The sequence below is a fragment of the Schistocerca cancellata genome, chromosome 2 (assembly GCF_023864275.1).
Source record: "Schistocerca cancellata isolate TAMUIC-IGC-003103 chromosome 2, iqSchCanc2.1, whole genome shotgun sequence".
Taxonomy (NCBI): Eukaryota; Metazoa; Arthropoda; class Insecta; order Orthoptera; family Acrididae; genus Schistocerca; species Schistocerca cancellata.
Genome location: NC_064627.1, coordinates 828,036,931 through 828,055,022, shown reverse-complemented (window position 1 = coordinate 828,055,022; position 18,092 = coordinate 828,036,931). Strand labels below are relative to the sequence as shown.

The 18,092-nt window shown below is 42.6% G+C and overlaps 1 protein-coding gene across 1 annotated transcript in view; it reads right to left on the bottom strand.

Moving 5' to 3' along the window:
- Positions 1 to 1,811: 1,811 nt before the first annotated feature.
- The window catches only part of LOC126148488 (cyclic nucleotide-gated cation channel beta-1), a 158,332-nt gene continuing 142,051 nt past the window's right edge, over positions 1,812 to 18,092 (bottom strand). Inside the window, 3 exon segments of the mRNA XM_049915760.1 lie at positions 1,812 to 2,928; positions 8,348 to 8,471; positions 8,549 to 8,650. Coding sequence (XP_049771717.1) covers positions 2,680 to 2,928; positions 8,348 to 8,471; positions 8,549 to 8,650 — 475 coding nt within the window. The 3' untranslated portion in view covers positions 1,812 to 2,679.

Below are 18,092 nucleotides of genomic sequence, written 5' to 3'. Positions count from 1 at the left end.
TTTCTGTGAACAAGCTTTCCAGGCTTCAAAAGATTGTCTTAAGTGCACATCATGTTAAACAACATACGCTGCTGATCTCCTCTGTTAGCAGCAACTGACATGCAGTCCCATAGTATTGGCTCATTCCTACCTCAAATATCCCAACAGCACTGAGTGTCATATATTATATGCTTCTAAGACCCTATCCACTTCCGGGCAATGCCATTATTAAACAGAGCAGGAGGCCATCACTGTCATTTATGCAGCTCAGAAACTTAAAACTATTTCATTATGGACAGAAATTCTATCTCAACACAGACCATCATTTGTTGCACATCATCTTATGACTTAAGCATCATGCCTCCAGAGTTGAGTGCTATTCTTGTCTTATTTTCGTTATTTTATCCACTCTTGAGCAGTAATGTAACACACAAACATAGACATGCTATCCCAATTTCCCTTGGCTCCAACCCAGTCTTTGACCAACATGAATTGCTGTTTTTCCGGCTTGACACAGATATGGATTCACTCATTTCAACCTTTTCATAAACACATCATGATGTTGCAGCTGCCACCTGCAAGAACCCAGTATTATACAGTCTTGCCCATTTTGTACAACACGGATGGCCAGACGTGCCTCCCAGACCTGAATTTCATTCCTGCTGGCCACAACAGCATCAACTACACTTAAACCAAGGGGCTCTGTTGTGGGTCTTGGATGAGAACCATTGCTGCATCCCGATTCCTCCACCTCTTTGGCTGTAAGTGCTGTGCCTTCTGCATATTGGCCATTGATGCAAGTCCTGGATGAAAAGTTTGGTATAACAACATATATTGTGGTCAAATATTGATGGTGACATCATGGATCAGTTGATCGAAGCTCCGCTTGTCAATCCCATCAAGCTGTACCTCCCCAGGAGTTCTCTCCCTGGTCCAATCTGTGGAGTCGCAGGAGCTTATCCATTTGGTCCATTTTTGGGCACCATGTGGTAGGTCATGACTGATTCCTTGTAACAGTTCCCTTTTATCTTCTACATGCCTCAGGTCACAAAAACCACTACTATTGCAGCCTTCGAAAAATCTTTGCCCTTGGAGGCTAACACTGCCCACATACCTTGGTTTCTGGTAACAGTATGATGTTTACCTCCCATGAATTTGAATGATTTTGCACCCACATTGGGATTCAAGAAGTTCACACCATACTGTATCATGTGGTCTCTAACAGTCATACAGCATGTTTTACTCCTCAGCTCCTTAAGGAAATTATGTCTAACACTGCATCTAATGCCATCAGCAGTTTCCTAACAACTTAAAGTCTGGCAGAAAAGCTTTAAAGTCACTCTCACATCAGTGACTTGGATATTCAGAACCCACTGGTGTTATTCCCAGGCCTCTCACTTTTGGGTGGGCACCCTCGTGTGAGCCAATCAGTTTGAGACCACACAACCTGGAACCACAGAATGATCTCCATTTGCCACAGGTCCATGGTGTATATTGTGGGCTCCACCCATGCACTTCAGCAGCACCATCAAAATCAACTTTGCCTCCACCATTGTGGTCAGCAGCTGCTTACTTCTTTGCCCCCAGTGTACACTCCAGTCCCATGGTAACTTGTGTATCTTCTATCATGCTTCATTCTACCTAGGCCTTCCACAGTGACACCCATGGACACAAACTTGCACACTTCCCAGTGGTGGCTCCTTCAGACCACACCACACCTGAGTCTTTTGGAAGTCAGTGCTTGGGGGCTCGGCAGGGGGGGGGGGGGGGGGGGTGAGGGGATGTAGTAGTATCACCTGATGTTACTATGGAAGCTGAATAGCTGGCTCGTTAGTGTTGACTGCTGTGGTGCCTCTACCCAGAGGACATTTGTCATTGGGAGTGCCCACTGATGACATTATATCAGAATACGGGATATAAGGCAGTCCAGGACTGGTCTAAGTAAGTTGTGATGTGATTTGTGGAGTGCACAGCAAGTGTGCTATCAGTTTGTCTAAGGTATTTATATTGTGGACTCTATTTGCCATAGGCAGAACTTTGATACGGCATGGATTGGACTGGACTTCACTTCATAATAAGGAATTAAGATAACCTGCACTGTTTCTGAGGAGCATCTTGTATTTATCTCTTGTTATGAATAAACCAAGCAAGTCCCCTCTAGTTTCATTTAGAATTAGTCTTTTACTGAAACAGTATGCTGTAAGTATTGATAGCTGATGGGGAAACATAATTACTATTCTGATCAAAAGTGGAAATGTTGGGTTCTGCATCTAGACACCTCAAATGATGTAAAAGGCTGAACAATGCATTATAAACACATACAAAATAGGATATCAAACTGCAAGAATGAAAATAAAATGTGCATACAATCAAAATATATCAATCATGCAGTCAGAATTACAATGCATCTTACAGAATAGGAAAGGTATGCCAGACATATGACAGGGAAAAATTGTAGTTGAAAGTCCCTTCTAAAAGAAATACTATTCTTTGCAAAACAGGAATAATAGAATTTTATGTACAGTAAATACAACGGGAAAGGAACAGAGTAGCCATTTCCCAGACACGCACTGTATGCTCAATATCTTCTTTTAGAGCATTTTGTTGCCAATGAATAAAAAAGGATGCTGCTGGTAGTGATGATGTAAGGCGAGGTCACCAAGTGACTGTATAATACTAAATGCATTTCACCTCCTAGGACTACTGGCTCATCTCTCTGTGTACAGTCACTCTACACTCAAAGGTCTTGTCAGCTGGACTCACACTGTTACAGCCTCCAGCATTCTCACTGCCTGCATTACAACTGCACCCCAGTGGCTGTTGTTCCTGCTCACTGTTGCTGTTCTTGCATTGCTGCTTCTCTGTCACTACTGCCTCTTGTGATTCCTCTTTACTCTGTTTCGGGCTGCGACCAATGAGACTAGTTGATATATCAAGATGACCCATCACCTGAAAAGAGAAGTATTTTTTACTTAATTTATTTTCCACATATCTTTCCAGTTACACTTAGGAATTTACTTTGTGTCTGTTTTCATCTGGATGCAGGTCAACTTGCCTCTAGTCCATTACCTGCAGCTAACTTTTTAGCAGTTCTTTAAAACACATTTTCAGTTATGTTACAACTTAACTTTCTTTCCCATTTCAGTTTAACATTGTTTGTAATTTGTGGTAGTTCTAGAAATAGTCTATGAATAAATGCAACTGAGAGGCACTCTGAAAATTTTAGCAAAGTAATTAAATATTTAACTTTTATTTTTGCTTTTTCTCAAAGTAGTCCCCTTCAAGTTGTATGCAACAGTTCATCCTATTATTGATGGCTCTACAATGTGATCACCTTTAAAGGTAGTTCAGAGACATCAAAAAATGAACACAGCTGTGTGTGAATAATATTGGCCATTCATGGTTCATTTTTCTGTTTAGGAACACAAACAATTTAAATTATCCACTAACCATGTTCCAGTAACCTCATAATTAACAATTAACTGATCTTTCAGTCAGATGAAACAAGTCAAGTTGTAGCTTGAGCTTTTGGAAACTACACTAATACTTAACTGTAATAAATTTTCTATAAACTGTTTACTTACTCGGTGAAAATTTGACACACTAAGATTAGCAAGAATGATTATTAAAAGAAAAATAGCTGTTGATCCTTCAGTTGTGAATACAAAGTGAAATTAGTAGTACAGTTAAGAGCTAAGATGAAAGAGGAAAGAGAACAGAGGAAACAAAAGGTTAGGAGTGTAGAAAAGACAACAAATTTTTTAAAAAGTAAAGTAATTTCAAAACTTTACTATTCTCATCTTTCTGTTTGTTCTCTCCCCAATCCCTATCCCACATTTTTCACTTTTCTCTTCATTACACTACTCATTTCTCTTTCTCTTTAACCTGTCTATACTTCTTACCCTGTTATTCTGCCACCTCAGGATTGAAGCTGGTACAGTGCTTACCAATGTAATATCTTTGACTTACTCCCTCTAAAACCTTGCCTTAATCTTTGCTTCCCTTGTCCTCCCAACAGGTGGGACCCTCTACCTGCAGTCTGAATGAGTTGCCCCTTTTTTTCCAGCTTTCCCCAGGTTATCCCTATTTCCACCCTGAGGAAGAAAGTTACAAGTTCTGAAAGTTAGGCACAGTTCTTCATCTACATCTACATCTATATTCTGCAAACCACTGGAGATGCATCGCAGAGGGCACATCCCACTGTACCACTTATTAGGGTTTCTTCCTGTCCCGTTCACATATGGAGCACAAGAAGAATGATTGTTTGAATGCCTCTGTGCATGTTGTAATTATTCTAATCTTATCCTCATGGACCCATGTGAGCAATACATGGGGGGTTGTAGTATATTGCAAGAGTAATTATTTAAAGATAGTTCTTGGGACATTATTAACAGACTTCATCAGCATAGTTTCAATATATCTTCAAGAGTCTTCCAGTTCAGTTCCTTCCATATCTCTGCGACACTTTCACATGGATTAAACAAACCTGTGACCATTTGTGCTGCCCTTCTCTGTATATGTTCAATATCCCCTGTTAGCCCTAACTGATACAGGTCCCACACACTTGAGCAATATTCTAGAACCAGTCACGCTAGTGATTTGTGATTTCCTTTGTAGACTGATTGGACTTCCCCAGTATATTACCAATAAGCCAAAGTCTGTCACCTGCTTTACCCACAACTGAACCTATGTGATCAATCAATTTCGTATCCCTACAAAGTGTTACACCCAGGTATTTGTATGAATTGGCTAATTCCAACAGTGACTCACTGATGTTATAGTAATAGGATACTACACTTGTTTCCATTTTGTGAAGTGCAAAATTTTATATTTCTGAACATTTACAGCAAGTTGCCAATCTCTGCACCACATTAAAAGCTTATAAAGATATGACTGAATATTTATGCAGCTTCTTTCAGGTAGTGCTTCATTACAAGCAACTGCATCATCTGCAAAAAGTCTGATTTTACTGTGAATATTGTCTGCAAGTTCATTAATATACAATATGAACAGAAAGGGTCCCAACACACTTCCATAGGGCACACCTGAATTTACTACTATGCCTGATGATGACTCACCATCCAAGATAACATGCTGTGTCCTCCCTACCAAAAAGTCCTCAACCCAGTCACAAATTTCTCTTAATACCCCATATTATCGTACTTTTGACAATAAGCACAAGTGCAGGACTGAGTCAAATGCTTTTTGGAAGTCAAAAAATACTTCATCTATTTGGTTGTCTTCATACATAGCTTTCATTAAGTCGTGTGAGAACAATGTGAGTTGGATTTCACACGATCAATTTTTTTGAAATCCATGCTGCTCGCCATTGAGAAGCATCTGTTCGAGATACCTCATTATGTCTGAGCTCATAATACATTCTAAGATCCTACTACAAATCAGTGTCAAGATATTGGACGGTAGTTTTGAGGATCACTTCTGCTACCCTTCTTGTAGACAGGTGTGACCTGTGCCATCTATGACAGATTATAGTTAGAAGAGGGGCTAACTTAGCCATAAATTCAATATAGAATGTGACAGATTCCACCGGGGCCTGGAGCTTTGTTCAATTTTAACAATTTCAGTTGTTTCTCAACACCACTGACACTAATAATTATTTAATTCATCTTTTCATTGGGACGAGGATTAAATTGGAGCAATTCTCCTGGGTTTTCCTTAGTAAAGGAACATCTGGAAATGGAGTTACACATTTCAGCTTTTGCTTTGCTACCCTCAATGTCAGTTCCTGTCTTGTTTGCTAAGGACTGGGCACTGACTCTGGGGTTGGGGCCACTAACAGACTTTACATATGGCCAGAATTTCTTTGGGTTCTGTGAAAGATCACTTGACAACATTCTGCTACGGTAGTCGCTGAAGGCATCACACATTGCTCTCTTGACAACTAAACACATTTCATTCAGCATCTCTATCTATAGCCCTACTATTCTTTTAAACTTGAGCTAGAGTTCTTCTGCAAGCTCCTGTTCTGTGCTGAAAGTTTCAAGTTCCTCACTGAGATATGACACTAATGATTTTTTATCTACTTTACTAAACATATACATCTTTCTGCTTGCTTTAGTTGTCTTTTGTGCTTTGGTAATCATTGTTGCCACAACTGTGTCATAATCACGGATACCAGTTTTGATGTGGGCATCCTCAAAGAGGTCAGGTCTATTTGTTGCCATTAGATCCAATATACACACACCAAAAAAGTTTTGCAACACCCCGGTTCCCAGAACTAATGAAGATAGATGTTGACTGTGGATATTGTATCACAGATACAGTCCCTCTGACTGTTCAGAGATGTCACTAACCTTACCCAAAGATGTAAACAACCATGCATGAGCAGTGCCTATTAGCTGGAGGGGGTCCAACAGCCAATCAATTCCAGTCATTCCACCAGGAATGAGGTATAAGGCTCATATTGTCTGTAGTTCAACCATGCCTAGATAGTCAGTACTGCAGTTCGATCATGTCTGCATTGTTACTTTATGCCAGGAAGGGCTCTCAACAAGGGAAGTGTCCAGGCGTCTCGGAGTGACCAAAGCGATACTGTTCAGACATGGAGGAGATACAGAGAAAAAGGAAATGTCGACAACACGCCTCGCTCAGGCCACCCAAGGGCTACTATTGCAGTGGATGACTGCTACCTACGGATTATTGTTCGGAGGAACCCTGACAGCAATGCTACCACGTTGAATAATGCTTTTCGTGCAGCTACAGGACATCATGTTATGACTCAAACTGTGTGCAATAGGCTGCATGATGCACAACTTCACTCCTGACGTCCATGGCAACGTCCATCTTTGCAAACACGACACCATGCAGATGAGCCCAACAACATGCCAAATGGACCACTCAGGATTGGCATCATGTTCTCTTCACTGATGAGTGTCGCATATGCCTTCAACCAGACAATCATAGAGATGTGTTTGGAGGCAACCCAGTCAGACGGAACACCTCAGACACACTGTCCAGTGAGTGCAGCAAGGTGGAGGTTCTCTGCTGTTTTGGAGTGGCGTTATGTGGGGGCGACATATGCTGCTGGTGGTCGTGGAAGGTGCCGTAACAGTTATATGATACGTGAATGCCATCTTCCAACTGATAGTGCAATCATATAGGCAGCATATTGGCGAGGCATTCATCTTCATGGACAACAATTCAAGGCCCCATCATGCACATGTGTGAATGACTTCTTCAGGATAATGACATCACTTGACTAGAGTAGCCAGCATGTTCTCCAGACATGAACCCTATTGAACATGCCTGGGATAGATTGAAAAGGGCTGTTTGGATGATGTGACCCACCAACCATTCTGAGGGATCTGAGCCAAATTGCCATTGAGGAGTGGGACAATCTGGACCCACAGTGCCTTAATGAACTTGTGGATAGTATGCCAAGATGAATACAGGCATGCATCGACGCAAGATGACATGCTACTGGGTATTAGAAGTACCGGTGTGTCCACCAGTCTGGACCACCACCTCTGAAGGTCTTGCTGTATGGTACAACATGGCATGTGTGGTTTTATGAGCTATAAAAATGGTGGAAATGATGTTTATGTTGATCTCTATTCCAATTTCCTGTACAGGTTCTGGAACTAACAGAATTGAGGTGATGCAAAACTTTTTTTGATGTGTGTATTTCCATCATGAGTGGGGTACCTAACTATCTGTTCCAGGTAGTAAAGGCATTTAGTAAAGTTTCGTAGTTTGTCTTATCATGTCTGCCACTAACAAAATTGTTCAATATTGTTACATTCCATCCCGGATTTTCCATTATTTGATTTTTTACTAACAAAACTGTAATTTTCCCCAATTAATTGTTGGATGATTAAAGGCTCCACTGGTGATTACAGTATGATTTTTTTTCTGCTTTTAGTCCTTTTACAAGCACAATTGGATGTTTGCCTCCTGTATGTAAATCCTGTCTAGTCATTGTATCTCATTGTAATTTTATAATTTTGTAAATTGGACTTGCTTTAGGTGAAACGTAACTGGAAAGTTGTTTATGTAGATTAAGAACAGGAATTGACCAAGTACCAAACCTTGTTGGTCTCTATGTTTTATGCTTACTCATTTTGGGTTTAGTTTCTTCCTGTAGTGCAATCTGTCAATGAGACTAAGCTTTTTTATGATGGTTAATCTACGCAAAAGTCATGTCATTAACACAATAGTAATTAGTTATTCAAGTAAAATTTTACAATCCACACTATAAAAGCTCTCAGTAAGTATACAGAATATACCAACAGGGCTGTATTTGTTTATAACTGTGCCACAGATCCATTTGAAGGATAATGAATATTAACTGTGACTTTAATGGGACAATAGAAAAGTTGAACAATTCTGTTCATTTCATGGACATTACCTGTATAACTGTATGAACAAGCTTTGGTGTTTCTTGTGACTGCAAATTGCCAATGATCACATCACTGGACAACTGTTTTTCCTTTGCCAACTTCTCCCTCAGGGCATTTTGTCTCATTAATGAGCTGAAAAAAAGTTTGAGATTATATTTAGATGACTGTTGTGTCATTTATAATAAGCTCTTAATGAAGTTACAGCTTACTTTGCCTTCTTCCTTAGAATCTCTTGAGCTTCTGGATAATGAACAATGGCTTCATTCAAATCTGACTTATTCAGAACAAAAATATTTGAAAACCCTTTAGACCTGAAAAATTAAGTACTGTTATTAGAATAACAGCCACAGTGATTCATAACCAATAAAGCTATTGCAAAATAAGCACTGGGAACAGTATTTTCTTAGTTCTTTTCATTGTAAGATACAATGGAAGATGCAAAAACTGAATGGTGAACAGATCAAGGTGTCTAATCATAACTCAGTTAACACTCCTGTAGTATCAAAGGATATACTGTACAAAATAAATATATGCTTTAGTTGAAAAACAATTTATGTACTTATAATAATGGATTTTCAATATCACTCAGAAGTTTGTGTTGGCAAGTAAAAAAATTATGAGTCTAATACAAACCGTAAAGACTACAGGAAGATTATGGAGATTGGAGAAAAGTGAAGAGAGAGGACCAAATGATTAAGTTTCATTGGTGGAACTTCAGAAGCAAGGAACAGGGGATGCTTATGGATTGTTACTATCAAACCTACTTATATCAACTGTCTAACAATTTTAATCTTTGGGCTGAACAAACTTTTTTCTTATTTTTTCTTATGCCTTTGTCCCACGTCGGCACAGAGTCAGCATGGCTAGAAATGGAGTTGGTTTGGTTAGTTTAAGTGGTGCCCAGATGCTCTTCCTGTTCCCACCTTGTTTCCCCCAGGACAGAATATATGACCCGAACTGTCTGTGTGTAGTACTATTTATATGAAAGAGAGTGCAGTTGCCTAAATGTTTGTGAATTGTGTAATTGAGGTAGAACTTGGGTACCAGCCCAGAATATACCTAACTGGGTGTGGGAAACTGCCTAAAAATGCATCTAGGCTGGCCAGCACACTGACCTCATAATTAATTTCCTGGACAGATTCAATCTGAGACTGGCACATCTCTCTGTCCCAGAAGTGGAGCTTTAACACACATGGCCCTTCGGGTAGGTTTGGCCCAAACAAACTTAATTATAAAACTATTATTATTTTATATTCTTTCTGTTATTGAACTCAAACAGACCCAAACCATCCCTGTTCAGGGATACACCAACTCAATCACATGCTGCTGAGTGAGAAAACTTGTGATGATCAGAGAATATTTGGAAAGGCGAAAAAGACACAGAGGAACAAAACAATGATCACATTTATGTTTAGTCATCTTCATTTATTTTGAGTTCATTTTGTATCTAATGCAGCAAGTGAAAGTAATTATTTGCGCTTTTCAATCTGCCTCCTGAACAGAATTGCTCTACATTATCATGAATTACTGACAGACAACTGTAAAATGAGATACATATGTACTGCCTGATAAAAAGTGAAGCACCCAGAAGATATGGGTGTCAATGGAACTCCATTCACATACACACCATCAAAGGTAATTAAATGATTAGAGGTAATTAAATGATTAGAGTTCCAGTTCTCAATGCCCCATTGAACAGCCACCAGAGTGCACTGATCGGTTGGTTGATTTGGTGAAGGGGAACAAACAGCGAGGTCATTGGTCCCATTGGATTAGGGAAGGAAGTTGGCCTTGCCCCTTCAAAGGGCCCATCCTAGCATTTATTTACCTGAAGCAATTTAGGGAAATCATGGAAAACCTAAATCAGGATGACTGGTCATGGGTCCTGAACATGAGTCCAGTGTGTGTATATGTGTGTGTGTGTGTGTGTGTGTGTGTGTGTGTTGTGCTAACCAGGGTGCATTAATGTTTTTTGTCTTAAGTAGTGCCAGGAGGCCTAGTAGTGTATATAAGAGGCATGAACAGTCAAATATTGAGTGACAACTAAGAAAGGATGTGGAGATGAGATGTACTTGCATGCAAAAACATTGTCAGCATCTAACAGAGTTTGAAAGGGGCCTCACTGAGGGTCTCCATTTGGTCATTTGGTCATATTGTACACTATCCAGATTTGTGAAGCATTTGGATGTGACACAGGCCCAATATTGGGTTACATGGGAACAGGAGGGCAGGCATGCTCATTGTCAAGCTTCTGGTCAGCCACATCTGATCCCCACATTGTGCACCAAGCACATCATAACCCCTTTACATCTGCACTTGCAATCCAAGAGCAAGTAAGGGATTGTTTACAGCATTTTGTGTCATCTCACACTGTTGGTTGGAGACAAGGAGCAGCACAACTAAGGAATTACCATCCAATTCATAGGCTAGTGTTAACACCACAACACAAAGGGATGTGTCTGGAATGACAATATGATTGGGAAGCAAGGACTGTTGATGAATTGCATCACATTGTGTTCAGTGATTAATTATGATTTTGCACTATCTGGATGACTGCTGATGAAGAGTATAGCAACAACATGGGAAGAGGTTCCATTCTTCCAATGTTCTGGAGAGACACACCAATGTTGCTCCTGGTGTCATGGTGTGGGGAGCCCATGGGTATGACTTCACGCACAGCTGGTAGTGATTGAGGGCACTATGTTATCATAATGGTACAGCGACATCCTGCACCACCAAGTGTTACCTGTCATGTGACAGCGTCATGAAGAAGTTTTTCAAGTGGAAAATGCTCATCCACACATTGCATGTATCTTTATGAAGTGCTGCATGATGTTGATATATTCCCATGCGCAGCAAGATCCACAGATCTGTCCCAAATAGAACAGGTTCAGGACTAGTAGGGATATTAAATTCATTGCGGTGTCAATATACAGGATAACAATGACCAGTTCAAAGAGCAAAGTGCTATATTTCTTCAGGAGAGGATGCAGTGGCATTGAGGAATCCTTGCCAACCAAAAATGGGTAAGAGAGAGAGTGCAGTTTCATACTGATAAGTGGTCTCATACTGAAAAGTTCTTTATAAATGTGATTCAATAATGTTATTACTGAAATATCTATATGTTTATGTACATTACACAATCTCCTCCTCTCCACTCTCTCTGACCATATCCTTCTTCCCCAACTCTGTCCAACTCTTCCTTGGCCCTACCTATATCCAACTCCAACTTCACTTTCAAGTGTCTCTGTCCACTTCCTCCTCCGCTCTCCTTCTGACCATTCTCCCTCCTCTCTCTGTCCATTTCCTCCCCCTTCTCACTGTTATCTCCATCTCCCTCACTCTGTCCATCTTGTCCTCTCCCCTCACTCTATTCATCATCTCCTCCCCCTCTTTGTGTCCATCTTGTCCTCTTCCCTTTCTGTGTCCATCTACTCTTCCCGTCTGTCAGTACATCTCCACCTCCCCCTCCCTTTTCCTGCATATTTCTTCCTCCCCAACTCACTAACCATACCCTCTTCTCCGTCCCCTTCCTCAGCCACACCTGTCAGGATGTACGTACCCTGCAGTGTGTTCCCATACTACCCGCCCAACATACCAGTCGTACAGGGCAGCCTAGACATCAGACATTACTAACCCTTTTTCACACCAATTTCAACCTCTCTGGGTGGGTAGGTGGTATTTACTACCACAGTACTTACTTCCAGATAACAAAAAGAATGTGTACCAAATTTGGTTGAAATTTATACAGTGGTTTAGGAGGAGATATGGAATATAAATCCATGTGTATACACTTCCATGCATTTTTGAATATATACTTGACTTTTACCCAGGACTTTGCCCATGTATATGTAGGTCACATGTATTGTACAAACATATATGTCTGAATCTCTACTGTTTCACACCATACAACTCCAGGGAGTATGTTAAATTTATCATTACATTACATTACATTAATACTTGTTACATGAATCATGAATACTACATTCCATAATGATGTGGAACATGTCAGTTCAATATAAGTTTTCTGTACACACTATAATTTTTTTATGGTTACTGCTTCATATCTAAGAATTCATCCATTGAGTGGGAAGGAGCTATCATTCAGAAATTCTTTTAATTTGTTTTTAAATGTTGATTGGCTATCTGTTAGACTTTTAATGCTATTTGGCAAATGACCAAAGATATTTGTGACAGCATAATTCACCCCTTTCCATGCCAAAGTCAGATTTAACCCAGAATAGTGAAGATAATCCTTTTTTCTAGTATTGTAGCTATGCACTTTTCTATTATTTTTGAACCGTAATGGGTTACTAATAACCAATTTCGTAAGTGAATATATGTATTGCAAAGGTACTGAGGAAATCCTGAGTTCCTTATAGAAATGCCTGCAAGTGATTTTGGGTAAGCTCCAGCTATTATTGTGATTATATGCTTTTGTGCAATGAATACTTTTCTTCTTAATGATGAATTACCCCAAAATATGATGGCATATCAAAGCAGTGAACGAAAATAGGCAAAGTAGGCTAATTTAATGATATGTTTCTCAGCATAAGAAGTTGAACCTAACCATTTCAGCAGATCATCAGGGTGTTTCTTTCTATTCAATTTTTCATCTAGGCACACACCCAGAAATTTTGATTATTCTGCCTTAGCAACAGTCTTCTGTTCAAAGTCTATACTTATCAATGGTGTTATGCCATTAAGTGACCAAAATTTTATGTACTGTGTTTTCTCAAAATTTAGTGAGAGTGCATTTCAGAGAACCACTTAATATTTTTATGAAAGACGTTTACAATTTCCTCAGATGACTCTGGTTTGTTGGTGTGATTACTATACCTTTATCATTGGCAAAAAAAACAACTAGCTTTGCACCTTCATGAATACAGAGTGGCATGTCATTAATATATATTAAGAACAATAAGGGCCCCAACACTGAACCCTGTGGGACACTTAAAATTTGTGGTAAGTTCCTATGGGACCAAACTGCTGAGGTCATCAGTCCCTAACACTGTTCTTGACATTTCTCCCCAGTTAGATGACACCACTGATTTTTGCAGACTTGTTAATTTCAACCTTCTACATTCTTCCAGTTAGATATTAATAAAACCATTTGTACACTGTCCCACTCATACAACAAAAGTTAAGCTTCTCTAGAAGAATTTCATGATTCACACAGTCAAAAGCCTTTGAGAGACCACAAAATATCCCAGATTGTGATGTTCGGTTATTAAGAGTATTCAATATTAGTATAGTGAAAGCAAATATAGCATTTCCTGTGAAAAGCCTTTCTGAAAACCAAATTTATATTTTGTTAGTACTTCATTTTTACAAATATGTTTGCTTTGAAAAAGTAATGTATTCAAGAATAGCATCACATGTTTGTAAAAATGCAGTATATCAGTTTGGTTTTCAGGAAGGCTTTTCACAGAAAATGTTATATTTGCTTTAACTGTTCTAATATTGAATGCTCCGAATAACCAAACATCACCTATTGTCATATTTCGTGATCTTTCAAAATTTCTGTGGCATTAAGCCATGTGCCATGATAATTGGTTCCAAAACATGTCGACAAAAGTATTGGCTCAATGCAGTAGTCATTTTTGCGACCTGGATGACACAAATAAGAGAAAAATGCCACTTCAACTTTTAGAGTATTCCAAGTGAGGGAGATGTTCAGGTTAGTTACACCAAACAACACTCCCATTTTGCAGTAGTTCATTTATTCACCTAAACACATCAAAGGCTCACAAAGAACTGACATTATAGAACCGCCCAAAGACAATGCTCAGCAACCAAAGACGTTGCTCGGAGTCTAGAGACAAACATATATCGATGCTGGTGTCAACTGAATTGGCGCCACATAGCCCCCCCACCCACAGTACGGAGTACTCTTGAGAGGCCGGGGGGGGGGGGGGGGGGTGTCTAAGTGGTGACTAAGGCATCGGCAGGGATGGTCTGCGGGAGCTGGACCACGGTCAGTTCAAATGCGTTGTCCGAGAGCTGCGTGGGTAGATGTCTTGAAGGAAGGTTCGGCCACCAAACCTGGAAGTCATTGAAGTGCGCTGGGTGTCGTACTGGGCGTGCTGGTGATGCGGCAACAGGACAGGTAGGCCGGCGGTTTGCAGGTGGAATGGAGTGACGATGACTATGTCTCCGGTGGGCGTGGCGAACACGAGAAGCAAGTCCAGGTCGACGTCGGGCGAGGGGGGAACACACTTTCACCAGGTGGCAGGGAATGGCGGAGGTTGTGTCATGAGCACTGGATAAAGGGAAACACACGACAAACAGTGTATAATCGCGTAGTATTATTGAGATGTCATGGATTACGTCCGGGGGGACAGGCACAAACACCTCGAGCAAGGGCACGTTCAAGGTAAGCGGGGGGGGGGGGGGGGGCTGAGAAACCTCAACATGGCGAGGCAGGCAATGGTGGAGAGGTCGAAGGGACCGGCGAAGGGCCGAGCAGTGAGGGCATGATCATAGGTAAGCTCGACATGGGGAGCATGTGGTCACTCGATGGAGCGCGTGAGACCGGAATAGGGGGCGAGGTCGGAGGAGAGCTTGACGATTGGAGCTGGAAGTCACTTGATCGAGTGTGTAAGTCTGATGTGGAGGGAGTGGTCGGAGCGTCGTGAGCCACGACAGTGAGTGGCGTGGTCGTGGCCTGAAGGGGGGGTAGAAGAAGGCTCGACATGGGCAGGCTTAAGTCTGTTGAGAAAGACTGTGACAGCTGAATCTTTCATCTGGATGTCATAGGTGTTGGCTGAGCGCCAGAGAACTCAGTACAGGCCGGTATATGGATGTTGGAAGGGAGCACAGATTGTGTCATCTCAGTGCATGACGTACTCGCAATTGTCCAGAGATTTCGGGACGTGAACCTTAGGGCGGGAGTGGCTGGCGGGCGGAGGGATATGGAGGTTGATGAAGTGGCGTCTGACACGGTCCACGAAGGAAGGTAGGTCAGACTGTGGGAGAGAAGCAGAAGGGCTCACAAGTTTGCCAGGGAGAACAATGTCCTGGCTGTATATGAACTCGGCTACTGTCCCTTTGAGGTCTTCCTTATAGATCACACGAATGCCGAGTAGCACAAGGGAAAGGGCCTCCGTCCATAGAGAGTTGTGGCATCGAAGAGCCGCCTTGAAAGTGCGGTGCCAGCACTCAACTAGCCCGTCACTTTGCGGGTGATATGATGTGGTATGGATGCGCTGGATGCCGCAAATGTTACAAATCTCGTTGAACAGGGCTGACTCAAATTGTCTGCTCTGGTCAGTCGTGATGGCTGGACATCCGAAACGCGATACCCATGACTCGACGAAAGCTCGAGCAACATTTTCTGCCATAATATTGGGGAGGGGGACAGCCTCGACCCAGCAAGTTGTTTTGTCGATAGACGAGAGAACATAACGAAAGCCATTAGAGGGGGGGAGAGGGCCAACAATGTCAATATGAATATGCTGGAAACCCCCAGGAGGGATCGAAAAGGCGCCAAGGGGGGTGAAGTGTGCTTGTGTACTTTGCAATGTTGGCACGCGACGCAGGAGCGTGCCCCTTGCTGGCAGTCCTTGTTGACATTTATCCACACAAAGTGCTCCGCTACAAGGTGGGCGAACGCACGAACACCGGGGTGGGCTAAATTATGCAATACGTTGAAGACAGCTCAACAGAGCGTGTTTGGGATGAGGGGGCATAACGTGCCCGTACTGTCGTCACACCAGATCTCACCAGAAATGCCAGGGAAGGTTGTGCGGACAAAGTGTAGTGAAGAGGTAGAGTCTGAAATCAGGTTTTGTGTTTCCTCGTCGGCGGGTTGGAGGTTAGGCAGTTCAGAGAGGTCTAACAGCGAATGGACAGTGTCAACTCGTGAAAGGAAATCAGCAACTATATTGTCAGCACCCTTTATGTGTCTGACATTGGTGGTGAACTGAGATATGAAGTCCATGGATGTGAAGGGGCGAGGAGGCGGGTCAGCTGGCGGGTTTGTAATGGCCGCAGCCAGGGGTTTGTGGTCCATTAAAACATAGAAAGGGCATCCCTCAACATCTGTCTTAAAATGCTTAATCTCCTTGTAGACCGCAAGCAACTCCCTGTCAAATGTGGAATATTTCCATTGTGCATTGGTGAGTTTGCGCGAGAAGAACTGCAGGGGCGAAGTTCGGCCGTTGATGGTCTGGCTAAGGACCGCGCCAATGGCAGTATCGCTCAAGTCTGTGGTGATGAAAAGCTGTGCATTGGGATGAGGATGCGTGATGATGCATGCCTCGGCAAGAAGATTTTTGAGGGCAGTGAAAGACTCAGTCATAGCAGGGGTCCATGGAACGGGCCGATATCCAGAAGTGTTGGTGCCTGCCAAGGCATCCATCAGTGGAGCCTGAATCTCTGTACCCCGAGGTAGATGTCGACGATAATAATTAACCGTCCTCAGAAAGCGCCAGAGCTCTCTGAATGACGAATGTCTGGGAAGGTTTAGTATTGTTTGTACTTTCTCAGGGGGCGGCGAAATGCCGTCGGCATAGACCCGAAAGCCAAGAAAAGTGACAGCGGGTTGATGTAACTGCAATTTGTCCTGGTTGATCTTGATGCCTGCTGCCGCGAGAGCGTTCATAACAGTTTGCACATGTCGAATGTTGTCCTCGACGGAGGAGCTGAACACAAGAATGTCATCAAGATATGCAAAGCAGAATTTTAGGTCGAAAAGCGTTGCCAGGTTTGGGTTGCGTTTTTCAGACTGAAACGCATTAATCAAAACTGAAATAACCCGATTGGGTTGGTGATGGCTGCTCTTCTTGATGTCTTCACGTGCCATGGGGATCTGTTGGCAAGCCCGTTTGCAATCAATGACAGAGAATGTGGTCGCACCTGCAAGGGAACTGGTAAAGTCGGCAATGTTGGGTATGGGGTAGGTGTCCATAATTGTTCGTACGTTTAATCGACGGTAGTCTCCGCACATGCGCCAGGACTGGTCTTTCTCGGGTGTCATATGTATGGGCGTAGACCAGCTACTGGCAGAGGGTTCAATGACGCCGGAGCTTAGTAGTTCAGAAATCTGATTTTTAAGGTCAGAGAGGCGCTCGGGACAAAGTCGACGTGGTTTACTGGAGATCGTGGGACATTGCGTGAGGCGAAGCTTGTGAACCGTGCCATTGGTGACAACAGAAATGTTGTCGGTTTGTTTACAATGTGTGGCGGGCGGGGCAGACGAGGCGTGGTCGTGGTGTTTGGAGCCACTTGGCGGATCAGACGGGAGCCGAGGGGGCAAAGTGTCCCAGGAGTCAATGCGAGAAGACGGCCGCCGGCCCGAAGCAGTGGCACTGCAGTCAGGTGAGCTTGGTAGAGCTCGGGAGCCATTAGTGAGTCCATTGTCAGAGGGCGCGGCCTGTGGCAGTACGGTTGCAGGCAAAACGCTTTGTACGAGTGCACTGTTTATGTTGTCAGTGGCTGTCACACAGCGGCGCACAGGAGGCGAAGTTGCATCGTTTGAGGAGATGTCCACGAGGGGCGGGGTAGGAGCTGTCAGTTCTGGAACACGTGACACTCGTCGCGAATGCGCACTTGTGTCCGGCCGAGTGTCAAATGCTGCCGTGTTAGGAGGGTGTGGCCCTGCAGAGCTGTCAGTACATGTTATGGCAGTCTTGATAGTACAGTTGTGAGGGGTAGCGGGAGGTAAACACATGGAGGCTCGATTGCTGGGACTGCAAGCAGATTCGGCGCACTTACTGACCTTGCTTTGTCCTTGCTGTAGTGTCTGTAATT